We start from the raw sequence: 17909 nt of genomic DNA, 5'->3' as shown, positions 1-17909 counted from the left end.
CAACAATATCCAACAGCGTTGTTCAAATTCTAATGTTAACAAATGAAACCTTATTGTGAAGTGTTACCAATAATTTACACGTATACATTCATCTACTTGCCCTACAGTGTTCAGACGTTTTCATATTAATGATCATTTTAACTGATAATTCAAACTCTCAATCGATAGCAACCTTTAAACCATACAAGCACAAGGTAAGATTTGTTTATCAAATATGTGAAGCACAAATTCCCTTTGGAAATACAGCATTTTTAACAACTGTGAGAGAATCTCTATCCCACTTATGTCATGGAGGGATTTATTTTTCTCAGTTTTTTCACATGACGGTTTTCAAAATAGTAATATGAAAATGCTGTTTATTCCAATTGCTTTCAAATCAGAAATTTGACTTTACAATTCTTAGCCAGCATTATACGACAGTGACATTCAAAGGTTTTCTCTTAATGCAGGATATTTAATGACATCCTGTCAAGGTAAACATTTTATTACAGCACCAGTAAAACAGGGACATCCTTGATTTCTTTCTTTACAAGAAAGCTAGTTTTGTTTATACATGTACCTATTTTGTTATAAAACATTTACTCCTGACTAATTGCAGTTATATATTTGGTGGCAATCTCAGAATTCAGCAGGAGACCTAAACAAGTGTGACTTAATCTTTTCTACATGGGTTGGTTCATGAAATGGTAACAAGTCAGAAATGTTTCTTTGGTCCTGGACAGATTGGGACGAGGAGAACTGGCTCTGAAAGAATGGATGTTTTTTCTGGCAGTACTGTTGCATCTACTGCTGGTCCTTCTGTTGCAGAAACCTCCCTCTTTACAACAGGAGCTACCTTTGGCACAATCACTGCCTCAGCTGATTCAGCAGATTCTGCAGAGAGCAGGCCGCTTGCCGCAGGGTCATGAAGTGCTGTCAGCTTGTGATGTTTGAGGCCATGAATGGTGGGGTTGTGGTGAGGTCCAAAGGTGTGTGCATGCAGAAGTTGTTGGACTTGCACCGTGGCATTGCTTGCTGGGTCCACAGCTTGGATCTGTCATGAATGAAAAAAAAAAAAAATGTCTCTTTAAATTCTTCTGATCTCTGTTTTGGTTTAATCTGAGTTTAAAGGTAAAGTGTGTAATTTCTGGTGCTGAGATATACATAGCAACATTGACCAAGCATACTGACTTTGAGTTGGGGCTGAGAGATGAGGGGAAGTGTTTGAAATCTAATTTGCAATTTTGTTTGTGGCACATACATTATACACTTCACTTTTTTTTTTTTTTTTTTTTTTACATTAAATTGTATAATTGACTAAAACAATGCAGCTAAATGTGCATTTTTTTTTTTAACTTTTCATTCAACTTGTCCTAATCATTTCTACCATTTCTACAATAAAAACTCTTTACTAAAATTTTATGAAATATTAAAAAAAAAATAGCTTATATTTTTATATAATATATTTTCTAATTCAAAATATCTATAAAAACTTGTATCTCAATTACATTAAAATCACACTGGATTAAAGGCAGCCATTACATTTTCAAGTTATGTGGGTTGAAATGTTTTACAGTGTAAGTGCACATTGTGTTCATGTAAAACAACAAAGAGGTATTTACTGGGCTGAAGATTTTGCAGTCAACATCATTCAGAATGGCCGAACCTTCAGCTAGACAGAAGCCGTGAATCTAAAAATAGACACAAATATGGATTAGACGCTTTGAAGTCAACATGAAAGACTGTTCAACCCATTTTGCTTCTGTAATCTGATGTGATTTCTGAGCAAAACAGGATATTCAACAAGAAAAATGTAGGACGAGACTTTTATCCGCGGGATTTGGCTGGATCATTAAAAGTGAGCATGAAAAATGGAGGCAGACAGTTGGATGGAGTGGGGTTTGAAAAGAGGGCTTGGCGAAATCAAAGTCACTTCAAATGTCTTATGCACAAAAGATCACAAAAGTGCGTTAAGAAGGTTAATAGGGTCATTTCTGGCTTTGTGTTGATGCAAATATTTACACAGCTGAACACCAGCCTATCTTTCTCTCTGTCTCTCTCTAGATATTTAAATATTCTTACAGCAACAGTGTAATCTGGAGGGATGCATATATCATCATCTTGACTTGTGCAGTTGGTCCCAATAATGGCATATTCTGCAAAGTACTTGGGTCCGCCGCCGACAATCTGCAAAAATTAGAAAACGGTATCATATTGTCTATAGGGAGCTTTATTACCTAATAATAATTTTTGATATTCCATTTACCTGGGATGCCATTCGTCCTATTTCAAGGAGTGCAAACTTAGTGTTTAGAGAATTGTTTTTATTGAAACTATCTAAAGAGTTTTCAATGAGTTGGAGGCCATCTGTGTCATTTAAAGGAACGAGGTGAGCGCAGCCTACGCAGACGTCTTCTGATTCTAGATACAACAAAAAAACAAAGGGTCTCCTTTCCTAATCAGCTGACAGAAAGCACATTTGTTTTAACAAGGATTTTTTTGTCCTCTTACCTGTTTCGGTTTTACACTTGAATGCCACAACAGACAGACCTTGAGTTGTATTTTTCAGAGCAAAATCACAATCTGCCTCAACAGCCTAGAAGAGGACCAGGTGCTTTTAGATAAATGCAATTTATGACATATTTACAAAAGTAAACATACGCAAAGTTAACTGAACAGATCTCACCGTACTACGCTTTTGTCTGACTGGACACAGGCTCACTGGTGTTTTATCCAAGACGTGGCATGTAGTTTCCAGCAACTCCAACTCCAGAAAATACGTGTCTGCTTGACCTGGCTACAAAGAGAAAATTGAATCTTAAAACGCTGTAATAAAATGCATGCAAAACTTACTTTGAATTGTAGTGTAGATATAAAAACAAATTTGTTCAGAAAGGCATCACGTGTGCAAAAAATTAATATCATTTTAATATAAACTATATTAAACATTTCCTTAAATATCATGGAACTGCACAGGTTTCATATTCTTAAAAAAGTTCAGTGAATGAAATAATCATATAATGCCGTCTACATTTTTAAAGCTGGACACTCACATGACTGCTACATCCACCATCACACAAGCATTGTTCATGATCATCCATTGTCTTACCGTGGAGAGGATCTTGACTTTCTCAATCTGATTCAGGGCATATTTGTAACCGTGGGTGTGCTGAGCATTAAGGAAATCCTGTGCCACCAGAGCCGCTGCTTCAGCCTCCGGGGTATCACAGGGAGGCAAGCTGAAGGTGGGCATCAACCCCTGTGCCCATGAGCCCATTACCAGGAGCCCAAGAACAAGCACTATAACCCAAAGCTGCATGCTGAACAGCAATAACCTGAACTCCTGAGGTGAAGCCGGTATGCGGATAGAAAGTGACAGGGTTTGTTTTATTGTGTATATATATAGATACGCTGTACTTTAGTCTTGACCACATGGTAAATGCAAAGACATTCTGATTTCTGTTACGTAAATGACACCAATGAACCATCTTTGAGTGCCAAAGCAAACGTTTGAGTGGGTGTTCAAATTGAAGTTTGGTTTGGGGAAGCAGACGTGCTTTTAAACTTTGACCATGTCCTTGGTGAATGAACTCACATGTATGGAACCTGACTGACAGTCCAGTCAGCCTCGCATCCAGTCATTCATCAGGTGTTTTTTTTTTTTTTTTCAATGAATTCACCAAGTGTGCCATTTAAAGAAATATAATCAGAAAAATCTTCAATTTGACTCACTTTTTTTTGCAAAAAGATTTCAATCATTGCTAAAAGATCCTTCTAAATGTGTTTTTGCTATTTCTGGTGCTTATCAAACACCCAACAATGAAAAGCAAACATAACTTAATGCAAACTTGTTTTTCTGAAGTGCTTCTATTTACCCGAGTATTGCGGAAATCCAGTTCAACTAGTGATAGCCATACGAGGAGTGAGTAGAATATTTACTAATTTGTTATTTTATGGCCAATGTTTGCCCTTCGTTTCTTTTTAAGCAAGATCTGCAAACATTTACTGTAGTCTCTTTTAATCTCTTTGATATTCTGATCTGGAAAACAACAACAAAAAAAAAAAACAGACATTCAACCTATTGTCAATCTCAAATTCATAAGCAAAACTAAAACTAAAATATACACAGCTGCTGGATAGAAAAATATTATATTTGTTAGTTTATTGAAACTAAATCACAAAAATATTGATGATGTTCTTATTTTTTTGTGAATAGTTTAATAGATTTGCAACACAAAATCTTCTATATGGAGTAAAATAATGGAAAACTGATAGGATTATATATTTACTCCAAAAATGAACATTAACATCAAAATAAATTCACAAATCAGAACACCAGTTGAGAAAAAAAAAACATTTAATGATGGGATTAAAAATATTAATCTGCTTTTCTTACCATCAGAATATGACAAAAAAAAAAGAACAGTGGGCTTCACATATAATTTGATTAACTGCAAACTTTTGTAGTGTTTTGTGTAAGTTATGAGAAACATTTTGAGAACATTTTCAAAAATAGATATTTATGAGGAAACGGAAGGCACATGGAAAGCCTTTTATTGTCAGATGCTATAATGTGAACAGATCTGAGCTGTTTTGTATCAGTATTATTAGAGGATACCATCCTAGAATCATTTAATAATTTTATCTGAATTATTATTATTCAGAAGCTGCAGTTTATATACTGTATATCAGTTTTCTCACTGAATGATACCTAAACTACATTTGATCTTGAAAACCAATACCCATAATGATCTCTAATAATATTAAAAGGGGAGCTATTATGACCTTTGTAAATATGTCTACTACAATATGATTTCATGATTGATTTTTTAAAGCCTTGTTTTTCACAGTTTACATTATTGCAGCACCTCTCTTCAAGGTCTGTCTCTATGAAACCCCTCCTTCTGAAAAGTGCACTGAGCTCTGATTGGTCGGCTGGATCACCGTCTTGTGATTGGTCAACCACTTTGAGCGTGTTTCAGAAATGTTACGCCCCTTATCATAACCGTGAGTTTGAACACAATACTAACTCAACTCATCCAGGCCTTGCCACCTTTACTTGCGTATGCCTTGGGTGGGAATTATTTAAATCAGGAATTTGACATGTTCGTTCCTGGAAGAAAATTCAAGGCTACAATTGAGGCATTTCAGGGAGTTCAGAATCAGTGCACACTGATATAGAGAATAACTCCCTTTGGAGTTACTTTGTGCTTTGTAACTTTGCAGACCTTTTTCATGCTCAAACGGCAACATTACACCCTAAAAGTTGAAAATGAAAAAAAGCATAATAGGATCCCTTTAAAGGCCTTCATGTATTGTGTCCATTCAACGTGACCACACATCTTCCTCAGATTCCTCAGAATGTCTGAGAAGGAATTGTTTTTAGTCATCATTGGCTGCGTTCCATTCAACCTCTGGGTCATCATCTAAACGCAAAATGAGGTATGACAACAGCTGGAAGATGTTCTGCCACAGGAGCAGGAACACATAAACGTAGAAGTCACTGACATCAATCTGACAGTGATCACCTGCAAAGCTCATCTCGCACACACACTGGAACCTGTTGATCAGGTTACGGCAGAAACCTCCATTAAGGCAGGGGTCAGATGCACATTCATCCAGCTCCAGCTCGCACCTGTCAAAGAAAATCAGTCATTTCAGATGAAGAGATTGACACAGTGAAGGGCAGCGCTAGAAGGCCACCTTACGGCATATTATTACAAACGATAGGCAGAAAAACTCGATTTGCCATTAAGTCTGATTGCAGAGAGAAATAATAGCACACTTCTCATCAATGAGCTGCACTTTAAAGTGTTATTTATGTCTGCAGAACAAATAGTGCAGCAGGAGTTTAATACTCAGGGTTAGGGATTTATTCAAGTATTACAAATAATGCTTTGCTATATCTAAGGTGGCATTGAATGCACCCATTCAAAATTCAATACCATACAAAAGCTTGCGGTCGGTAAGATTTTTTTGAAAGTAAATAATACATTTATTCAGCGAGGAGCATTAAATTGACCAAAAGTGACAGTAAAGACATACAGTTGTGGCCAGAATTATTAGCCCCCTTCATAAATATGATCAAAGATGACTCTAAAAATAAATCTGCATTGTTTATCCTTTTGATCTTTAATTCATAAAATTAGCAAAAATCTAACCGTTCATTGAAGGAAAAGAATTGAAAGTGGGAGGAAAATCACATTATGAAATAAATGTTTTTCTCCAAAACACGTTACCCACAATTATTAGCACCAATAGAATTTTTTATGAGTAAAATATCTCTGAAGTATATTCCCATTCATATTTAAAAAATTTTAGCTCACCGGGGTGATCATGAACATGAAATTGTCCAGCCAGGACTTCCTGTTCCACAGGAGTATAAACATGAGGAAACACAAAGGCAAAATTCCCTTAATCATTCATCACAATGAGTAAAACCAAAGAATATAGTTCTGATGTGCAGCAAGAGATTTTTGAGCTTCACAAAATAGAAAGTGGCTGTAAGAAAATAGCTGAAGCATTGAAAATCCCCATTTCCACTATCAGGGCAATAATTGAGAAGTTCCAATCAACTAAAGATCTTACAAATCTGACTGAAAGAGAACATGTGTCTAAATCATCCTAATGCGCAGTGAGGAGGAAAGTTTGAGTGGCCAAAGACTCTCCAAGGATCACAGCTGAAGAATTGCAGAGATTAGTTGAGTCTTGAATCTCAGAAAGCCTAAAAAAAATTATCAAAAGCACCTACATCCCCATAAGTTGTTCGGGAGGGTTTCAAGAAAAATCCTCTGCTCTCATCCAGAAACAATCTCCAGCATATTCAGCTTCTATGGTCAGATGAAACTAAAACAAGAGCTTTTTGGCAGCAAACTCACCAGATGGGTTTGGTGCACACATGGATAAAAAGTACCCCATGCCTACGGTTAAACATACTCCTGGATCTTTAATGTTGTGGGCCTGTTTTTGTGCTGGAGGTCCTGGAGGTTCAGATATATCGTATCATGGATTCTATCAAATACCAACAGATAAAAAATCAAAACCTGACCACTTCTGCTAGAAATCTTATAATGGGCTATGGTTGGACCATCCGTCGGGACAATGATCCAAAACAAACATCAAAACCAGCACAAAAATGTGTCACTGAGCACAAAATGAAGCTTCTGACATGGCCATCCCAGTCCCCTGACCTGAACCCTAAAGAAATTAATGGAGTAAACTGAAGAGAAGAAGCACCAACATGGAGCTGGAATTTGAAGGATCTGGAGAGATTCTGTTTGAAGAAATGGTCTCTGATCTCCTGTCAGGTGTTCTCCAAACTCATCAGGCATTATAGGTGAAGACTCAGAGCTGTTCTCTTGGCAAAAGGAGGTTGCAAAAAGTATTGAATAAAAGGGTGCTAATAATTGTGGGTAACGTGTTTTGGAGAAAAACATTTATTTCATAATGTTATTCCCCCCCACTTTCAATTCTTTTCCTTCAATGAAAGATTAGATTTTTGCTAATTTTATAAATTAAAGATCAAAAGGATAAACAATGCAGATTTATTTTTAGAGTCATCTTTGATCATATTTATGAAGGGGTCTAATAATTCTGGCTACAACTGTATAATTTAAACTAAATTTTTAATCTCAAATAAATGCTGTTCTTTTGAATTGTCTGTTCATCAAAGAATCCTGAAAAAATGAATGTATCACCATTTTCGACATTGATGGTAATAGGAAATGTTTCATGAGCACCAAACCAGAATATTAGGTTTTCAGCAAATTCACTGTGGTATCACACAATTGAACCTCTGTGGTTTAATATTCTTACCATTGTCCAGTGAATCCAGGTAGACATTCACAATTATCCTCTACAGAGGAGCAATTCCCACCATTGAAGCAACTATAGTTCCATCTCTCATTCCCACAGAAAGACACAGGAAGCTTAGGGTATCTAGAGAAAAATGTGACAAAAGGATAAGGCTTGGTACAGACTTCATTCAGAATTAATACAGTTCTATTAAAGGGTTAGTTTACCCAAAAATTAAAATTCTGTCATTAATTACTCATCCTCATGTCGTTCCACACCTGTAAGATCTTTGTTCATCTTCAGAACACAAATTAAGATATTTTGATGAAATCTCTCCATTTCTCCATTAAAAGCAACAAAATTAGAACATTCATTGTCCAGAAAAGTAATAAAAACATGGTTAAAATAGTCAACGTGACTACAGTGGTTCAACCTTAATATTATGAAGAGACAAGAATACTTTTTGTGCACAAAAACAAAAAAACAATAATGACTTTATTCAACAAATTCGTCTCTCCCCGTCTCTCCTCTGCTATGCAATTTTCGTTGCAGCTTCCAGGTTCTACGTCCAAACGACGGCTCAGTATTGGCCGATGCCTCTTCACGTAAGCAGCACCAGACATGCGTGTGATGCTGACGCAGGAGCCAGCCAATAATGAGCCGGTGTTCGGACACAAACAAGGAAATGCAGCACTGCACTAACTGCTTAACAGACTGACAGGGGAAGAAGAAAAATCATTAAAGTCATTATTTTTGTTTTGTTTTTGAGCACAAAAAGTATTCTTGTCGCTTCATAACATTAAGGTTGAACCACTGTAGTCACGTTGACCATTTTAATGATGTCTTTAGTACCTTTCTGGACATGGAATGTACTGATACCTCTCGGATTTCATCAAAATATATTAATTTGTGTTCCGAAGATGAACGAAGGTCTTACAAGTGTGGAACGACATGAGGGTGAGTAATTAATGACAGAAATTTCATTTTTAAGACTTTAAGTCTTATGGCCTGTTCACACCAAGAATAATAACTTTAAAGATAACTATAACAAAAACTATAATATCATCCACACCAATGCCCAATATCTTTGTTTATTATAAGTGCATACTGCAGTTATGTTTTTTGCTTTTTTAAATGGATTCTGATTGGCTGATCAGTGTTTTTATCTTTCATTAACTGAAAAAAATTGTTGTGAAATTGATTCCAACAATATCGTTCCTCTGTTCTGTTATTGTTATAGTTGTGGTGTGGACTACATTACCCATGATGAAAACGTTCTGATCTCGAAAACCCTTTGGCTTACAGCACCTTTAATACATATTATAAAAAATTAAACTCACGGAAACCTGTCGATATACCATGGAAGTTCTGGAACTCTCTCCCTGAAACAGAAATGGAATTTAACATGCAAATATCTAAGAATGTCAACATTTGATTTTGCTGAAGAACTCATCTGTCGAGATGCATCTCAGGGGTGAGCATGGGAAACATCTTCACCTGCAGAAAGGTCCTGTCGTGTTTCTCGGACAGAGACATGCGTAGCGTTTCAGTCCTCTTAGGCACGTTCCGCCATTGCTGCACTTGTGGTGGGCGCATACGTCCACCTCCAATTCACAGCGTCGGCCGGTGTAGCCTACATCACACGAGCACTCGTATCCTGCTGACACCACTCTGCAGGCTCCGTGAACACAAGGGTTTGAGGCACAAGTGTCTAGAGTGGATTCACAGCGTTGGCCATCCCAATCAGATGGGCAATGGCACTTGAAAAGGTCGAACAGATCTTCACAAACCCCTCCATTTTGGCAAGGGTCAGGCTCACAGACATTTGATCCCCAGCAGCCAAAGTAGGGAGCTCCAGAGGTTCTCAGAAAGTGCTCTTCCTGGGGCCTGGGAAGGTTCATCTCCATGTCGCTGTAATATGGCAATGCAAGTCCACCAATCTCCACCAAACCAAGACAGCCAGCAAAGTTGCCCTCCGAATTGGGTCCCAAACCCCCCAAGATGATGTCCACATCTTCTTTTAGGAAATCCAGATCTTCTGATGCTGTAAATGAGATGGAGGGTTTCTCCCAGTGCTCATCCAGAACCATTCTCCATCTGGATGACTGTATGGCTGTGCTGTCCATGCTGAAGTCTGCCCTGTGCCACTGTCCATCATTAACCAGGTCCAGACTGGTTATATACACATAGGAGGTTTGTTTTTCTCCCTGCAGCTCTAAAACCACGTGTCCATCTTGGATGGAAATGGTAATAAATTGAGAATCCTGCTCAGCATGTAGTAGAGTCGCATTCTGCTGCCTGGTACGGAAATGTATTGAAATGCTGCTGAGGTATCGCTTTATTTTCCCATTGCCACGATAGGTGATCATGTGGCTGTCACTTCGGAGGCTGACATTGACCGCACCTGCAAAGTGGGAAGGAAAGAAGGATCAATGCTCTAGATTTTTTCTGTTATGTCTTTTTATATTTTACTTTTCAAAATGATAATAATAATATTAATAATATTAACATGCATACAACTCACAAACAGAAATAAAAAGATCATCTATTTCGCCAAAGCTCTTCCATTGCAAATATATATTTAACCAGAATCTTGATTCAAATGTCTCCTTTGCATATACTTCCATATTTATGCTTTATATATCGTATTTGCCTTCAAAAGCTGCAGTGTTTCACATTTATTTTACATAAAAGTTTACTTAGTTTAAAATTGATTAAACTGCTTTCTTGCAATGTTTTGTACCAGTGTACCAGTGTTATTTTAGTATCATTAAGATACTATTAGTGTAATACTATTATAAAGTTTTTTTAATATTTCTATATAGTTTTTAATTATTTTTTTCAGTTTAGTTTTATTTATTTTGGTAAATCAAGTTAAACTAAATTAAAATAAGGAATGAACTAGTTGAACTCTGCAACTATATATATATATATATATATATATATATATATATATATATATATATATATATATATATATATATATATATATATATATATATAAAGATTAAAGATGATTAAATCAAAAGGGATTTACAGGATCCTATGGGTGCTTCCAGTTTCAATAGACATGAATAAACAGACCCCTTTTTCTTTTTACCTCCAAAGTGTAAGCCCTGAGCACCATATTCAATTTCTCTAAGATCATGTGTGTATGTCATTAACACGCTCCAGTGCACTGTCTTAGGGCAGACGCATATGGCATGGCAAATCCAACAAAGGATAATCTTTCAAGGATTTCATAAATCCTCTAGTATAGCTACACATGGCAATTATTAATTACATAACTGAACTGAGGATAGGTAGATAGATGCCATTGATGTATTAATGCTTAGATGTCATCAACATTTTCCATACCGCTTTTACTCAGAAAAATAGTTCAGATTTTTCAGATCAACTGCTCTTAGAACATTTACATATTAATACTTACATTCAAAACCCTGACTGTGGGCTTGACACATGGCAGTGGAGGGACATGGAGACAGCTCACACCACTTGACTTCCTCACAGCGTTGCCCTGCCGTATTGGGTGGGCAACTGCATGTGAAATCATCCCACATGGAGTAGCACACACCTCCGTTCAAGCAGGGATTGATCTAGAAGAGATACACACATTCATTACGGTACATATTGTCATTATAAACAATAAAGATTCATTTTAATTCTACTGCCCCTTCAATTTCACATAATATTTGTTGGCTTTTTTTTTTTTTAATAGGAGTGTTTAATAATAATTAATAATATATGATTCATATCAAATGATTCATAATATTTGAGGTTTACAAAATATGCAAATATAATACTATTTAGAATAGAATAATATATATTAGTAATAATATATAAATATATAATATATATTAATAAATATTTATGATATATAAATAATAAATATTTAGACATTTAGAAAGTTTAGCAAATTTCTCAAGCAAATGGCTCAAGCAGAATTGTGAACATTGTGAATGTTTATAAAATTATTGTAATGTTTATAAAATTATTCATTACATGAATAGAATTGACAAAATATTCAAAACTGTTAAGCATATTTAGAATGTTTATAAAAAAGTATAAAAATGTTTTGTTGAAGTCAGTATAGTGAATGGTGTGATAATTCATATATTTTTCTTAAATATTTATGAATGTTTTGCATATTATTAAAAGGGTTCAAATGTACACAAATTCAGGTTTAAGTCAAGCATTAGTATTTCAGAATTGTGAACACTGTAAATTATGTAATTATTCATCATATTTGAATAGTCATCAAATCATTCATAATATATACAAAATATTCAAACACAAATATTGTTGGTGATTATGCAGATCGAGAGAGTGCTAATTCTGATAATTGTTTCTGATATTTTTTTTTTCTCCATGCCTGTCCATTACTTTGGTATCACCCTAATTGGAAGATAAAACCAAAATATGCTATTACTGCTCACTTTTCATGTCAATCAGATCAACCTTTCCTGTCAAGTGGACAACACTTTATGCCAGTACCATAATCTTGGATCTGTAAATGTTACTTACACTGCAGGAGTCGTCTCCAGTACATCCGCGAGTAATGTTCAGCAAGCTCTCGAGCCTGTAGGAGCTCACCGGGACACTGACTGGGTAGAACTGCAGGCGTCTGCTATTTATACGGGGGTCTTGGATACAGCCCTTAAAGTAGCCCCCAAAGGCTAGCGCTGCACGCCGATCCGGTAAGCCTCCCACATATACTGTATCCCCAGCCTGGACCAGCACACGATGGATAGGGATGCGACCTTGGCGCTTAGCAGACATAAACAGGGATAGGGATTCTGGTTCCACAAGCACAGTTATGAGGTGAAAGTGACCATCGTTGACTGCTTCCCTTCCTAGCAGGCTTTCAAAGTTGTTGATTTGAATTTTGATCTTTCCATCCTCCAACCAGACACGGAGATACTGACTGGTACTGTTGGAGAGGACCAGGAGAAGCCCCTGGGAGCGGCGTGTACGAACGAACATGGACACGGTAGTACTGTCACCTGGGCTGTCATCCACTGTGAACATAGCGTAGCTCTCCAAATCTTCATTTCCAAACCTTGCAGCTACATACTCTATAATACAAAATATACAAAATATAAAATGTGTGCAATTATAATAATATGTAACAAACAAAGTCAAATATAACAAAACAGAATATTTTTAAATATGGAGTTATAATTATGAATATTATTTAAAATATATAATACTGATCATTATTATTATTAGCAGTATGTTATTTTTATTATTATTATTAATAATAATAATAATAATAATATCAAATCAAATAAAAGAAAATTGAATATTTCTAAATAAACAGTTATAATTAATAATATTATTCAAAATATATTATTGTTGTTGTTAATGATAACAATAATAATAACATCAAATCAAATATAACAAAATGGAATGTTTCCAAATAGAGGAATGATTTGTAATATAATTTCAAATATATTGTTCCTGATGATGATGATGATGATGATAATAAAAAAAAGTGACAGTCAAATGTAACAAAAGAAGTATTATTATTATAGTTGTAATAATAATTATAATACTACAGTCAAATATAACAAAATTGAATATTTATAAATATAGTCATAGTTATTCAGATGATTCAATATATATTATTATTATAGTAATTTTAATATAATTTCAAATATAGTGGTTGTTATTATTATTAATACTACTAATAATAACAATAATAAACAAAATAAAATGTGACAGTCAAATATAACATTGAATATTTCTAAATATGGTTATAATTATTAATGTTATTCAAAATATATTATTATTATATGCATTTTAATATTTCAAATATATTGTTATTATTATTACTACTAATAATAACAATAATCAAAATAAAATGTGACAGTCAAAAGTAACATGGAAATAATTGTTTATTGGAAATAATTATTATTACAACAACCACCATGACAACAATAATAATAATACAAATATATTTATAATAATTAATAATACAGAAATTATTATAAATATAAATATATATTTTTTATTATTGCTGTTGTAATATAATAATAAGACAAAGTCAATTTTGACTAAATGGAATGTTTCCATTAAATCAGTTTCAAATAAATCATAGTTGGCTACTTTCTTGTCAGGATAAATCTGATTTAAAGTTAGCATGGATTAAATACGCCTGTTTATATCACGTTTCTTTAATCCACAGTTCAGGTGTGGCTGATTTTAACCTTCCCTTGGCAGTCATTCTGCTTTAGCATGTGTGTGAGTGTACGTCTGGGTGTTTGAGGATGGCTGTTTTATTTAGCGCTCTAATCTCATTCTACGTCTTGACACTAATTTTGACCCTCTGAGGGGCGCTGAGTTTAGATTTTTTGCTAAGCAGTGTAATAAGTGATGTTGTTGTAGAGATAAACGGTAATCAGGAAAGTTGAATGTTCATTTTAAATGTTTTAAAATTGTATCTTGGATAAGCAGAAATAGGCTACTTTAAATAGAATTAGGATGTGTAGCTCAACCATCAGTATTTGGACACTCAAGCCACACTTACAATGTGTAAATGTTATTGCACATCAAAATAAATGACAATTATTTTAAAGCCAGATAGCACAAGCACACTGCATAACAGAGAAGTTTGGGTTGTTTTAAATCAGGGGTGTCCAAACTCAGTCCTGCATAGTTTAAATCCAACTCACCTCAACACACCTGCCTGGAAGTTTCAAGTATGCCTAATTAGACCTTGATTAGTTGTTCAGGTGACTTTAATTGGGGTTGGAGCTAAACTCTGCAGGACAGTGGCTCTCCAGGACCGAGTTTGGAGACCCCCGTTTTAAATTATACACAATTTTAAATTTTAAACTTTCCAACATTATGTGATGAATTACACTCTGTTAGGTCAAATGTGTGAACTTGAGGAGAATTCATCCACTAAAAATCACTGCAATACCAAAAACGTCATTGCAAAGTGAAGTCAGTTCTGCAAAAGAATAATTTGTTCTTTTGAATTTGCATTTTGTATCTACTTCAATGTCATTCAGACATTTTAAAATGTGTTTGAAAGCCATATTTTGCCCTTTCATGAAGTCTTGATTTTGTCATGGGGAACTACTTGAATAGGTATTCATGATTGATTTTTTTTTTTTAAATGCATTTTTCACATATTTTACATTATTGCAGCACATCTTTTCCAGTTTATCAGTAAAGTTCTGTTTAGTCTCTATGAAGCCCCTCCTTCCAAAAAGTCTGCTCCAATTTGTCAGCTGAACCAGTGTGCTGTGATTGGTCAATCGCTTCGACTGTGTTTTGGACGTCACGCCCCTTATCATAACCATGAGTTTCAACACACTAACACACCTCGACCAGGCCGTGCCCCTTTTTTGCATATGCCTTGGGTGGGAATTATTTAAATGAGGAATATTAAAGGTCCCGTTCTTCATGATCCCATGTTTCAAACTTTAGTTAGTGTGTAATGTTGTTCTTAGAGTATAAATAAAATCTGTAAAATTTTAAAGCTCAAAGTTCAATGCCAAGCGAGATATCTTATTTAGCAGAAGTCGCCTACATCGAACGGCCAGTTTGGACTACATCCGTCTACTTCCTTCTTTAATGACGTCACTAAAACAGTTTTTTGACTAACCTCCGCCCACAGGAATACACAAATAAGGGGGCGTGGTCCCACGGAGAAGAGCAAAAGTTGCGTTTGTAGAGTGTGTTTGTCGCCATGTCGTTGAAACGCTGTTATTTTCATCCCGCAGTCCAATCACCTTTGTTTGGCCTTCCCAGGGACGCTGTACTTAGAGATCAATGGTTATAATTTATGTTTAACTCGGTTCCCGAAAATTATAATTGTGGTATCCTTACTGCAATAGTTAATGTTGGACTGCAGTGCACATAATGGCCACAAGAGGGGACTATGTTTATGTACATGGCCGTTTTCCGTATGAGGTACTCTTCTGAGTGAGTGCTAACGTTGTATATTTTCTGTCGCTGCTTGTGGAGATTAAAGAGTTCAGTCTCTCGGGAATTATTGTCTTTTGTGTTCATTCGGCACAACACCACAATAATCCACATGTAAAACTATGTGCAGCACACGTTATGGTAAGAGGCGTGACCTTTCCGGGCAAGGAGCGCTAAGCTGCTGTCGAATCACAACACAGGAACCGCTGGCACAACCAGAACTCGTTACGTATTTCTGAAGGAGGGACTTCATAGAACAAGGAAGTCATCAGCCCGTTTTTATGACAGTGGAAACAGCGGTATACAGATAAGTAAATTATGTGAAAAATACTGTGTTTTTTTACACGCGAAACATGAACACGTTATATTGCAAACTATAAACACAATCAAAGCTTCAAAAAAAACACGAAAAACGGGAACTTTAAAACAAGTACTTTCCTGGAAAAAAACTTAAGACTACAACTGAGGTGTTTCATGGAGTTCAGAAAAACTGCTCACTGATATAAAGAATAACTCACTTTGGAGTGATTTTTTTTTTTTTTTTGCTTTGTAAATTTGCATACCCTTTTTCATGCTCTAGGTTTTTTGAGCGTCTAAATCCACAATTCTGTTCATCCTACATGAAGTCCAATCCATATCTTTTTTACAAGTAAACTGGAGTAGAATTTAAAAAAAAAATCATACCATCTAAACAGCGCTCGCCCTCATAAGGTCGATGGCATTCGCAGCTAAAACTCCTCCATCCTGCCTTGACACATCTGCCTCTGTTCTGGCATGGGTTTTCCTTGCATCGGTCCCAGTCACTGCAGTCCTGTTTCACATTAAATTGCTTAATGGGAGCCCTCGGTCCCAATCCAGGCACCACTATGCGCGAATCCAACCACACATCCCGCATACATCCCAGAAAGCTTGCAGCAGTCCCTTGCTCTTCTCTTCCACCTATGTAAAGATTCTGGATCACAGTCATCTCTGATAGACCTGAACCCAATTCGGGCTCTGCTTTATCTATCTGTACTTCCATGTTACAGGTGTCTCCAGGACAAGACGGGTCTCTAAGACTCAGCCCAAACATGCTGTTGTGGAGCGAGGCCTTCACCGTGTGCCAGCGGCCATCAGAAACCATCCCCGGGAGCTCTAGAAGAATGCTTTCGGTCTCCTGGGCTCTCTGCAACGTATGCCGTAGTCTTCCATCCACTAACTCCAGCGTAAGAAGCTGATCTTCAACTTGGCACTGGAGCAGAGTGGCCACTTCCTGCAATGTACGAAAACTCAGAGTGACATTCAAGGGTTCAAAAGCATTAGTGAGGATGGTCTGGACCTGCAAAAATCCACTTTCTTCAAAAGAGAAGGTGGTGGATGTCTGGCACTTTGTTCCAGTGAAGCCCTCAGGGCAGATGCAGCTGTATCTATGTCTTCCTTTGTCCAGGTATGGATAGCAAGTGGCACTGTTCTGGCACCAATGACGCTCACAGCCAAGCAGGACTACCGTGCAGTATGGACCCCCATAGAGGTGTCCATTATAGCTCTCTTGGGAACACTGACATTTGTATTGTCCATCCTGATTCACGCACACACCACCATTCATGCACGGGTTTGTATCACAACCATTAATATTCTCCTCACTGGAGACTCCTGAGGCAGAGAAGAAACAGGTTTCAAGACTTTTCATAATCAAGAAACATCACATTCACTCAAAACTGGAAATGTCATTATTTACTCATCCTTCATGTCGTTCCAAACTTGTAATGGCTTTTTTCTGTGGAACACATAAGAAGATTGAAAAATGTGGCAGCTGTTTTTCCATATAGGCTACTGAAAGTCAGTGGGGTCCAGTGTTGTTTTGTCATTGTACAGACAAAACTACCATCTTTATTAGTCATTCAAGTTTGGAACGACATGAGGATGAATGATGACAGAATTTTTGTTTTGGGTGAATTTCCCCTTTAAATGTTTTCCCCATTACACATTATGTTTCTGAGTATAACAATTTGAGTGAAAAAAATGCTAATGACAGCATCACTGAAAAAAACAGTTTTCATTTTGTTAGACAAACACTATTGAAAAGGTTCATTATAGTTAACTTATAGTAGGCCATTTGGTATGACAAAGTTAAAATAACCACAATAACCTTCTACAAAAAGTACGCACAAGCAAGTTTCTAATGTAATCCAGAACTATCCCACGAAATAAAATTGTTATTA

General features: G+C 36.1%; 2 protein-coding genes across 2 annotated transcripts; both read right to left on the bottom strand.

Moving 5' to 3' along the window:
• Window positions 1-297: 297 nt before the first annotated feature.
• Window positions 298-3369, bottom strand: ahsg2 (alpha-2-HS-glycoprotein 2). The gene is made up of 7 exons (XM_067363523.1): window positions 3089-3369; window positions 2666-2776; window positions 2491-2575; window positions 2246-2400; window positions 2062-2166; window positions 1602-1670; window positions 298-1033 (listed from the first exon to the last, which is right to left on the bottom strand). The coding sequence occupies exons 1-7, from the start codon at window positions 3296-3298 to the stop codon at window positions 695-697; spliced, it is 1074 nt and encodes a 357-aa protein (XP_067219624.1). The 5' UTR covers window positions 3299-3369; the 3' UTR covers window positions 298-694.
• A 1992-nt stretch (window positions 3370-5361) lies between these two features.
• On the bottom strand, window positions 5362-17377 carry LOC137003772 (protein crumbs homolog 1-like). Its single transcript, XM_067364056.1, has 7 exons — window positions 16393-17377; window positions 12298-12848; window positions 11204-11369; window positions 9271-10177; window positions 9114-9155; window positions 7795-7917; window positions 5362-5614 (listed from the first exon to the last, which is right to left on the bottom strand). The coding sequence occupies exons 1-7, from the start codon at window positions 17375-17377 to the stop codon at window positions 5362-5364; spliced, it is 3027 nt and encodes a 1008-aa protein (XP_067220157.1).
• Window positions 17378-17909: the final 532 nt, after the last annotated feature.

Source organism: Chanodichthys erythropterus, chromosome 16 (genome assembly GCF_024489055.1).
Source record: "Chanodichthys erythropterus isolate Z2021 chromosome 16, ASM2448905v1, whole genome shotgun sequence".
Lineage (NCBI taxonomy): Eukaryota > Metazoa > Chordata > Actinopteri > Cypriniformes > Xenocyprididae > Chanodichthys > Chanodichthys erythropterus.
The sequence above is the reverse complement of the archived record's forward strand: the minus strand, read 5'-3'. Positions and strand labels throughout refer to the sequence as shown.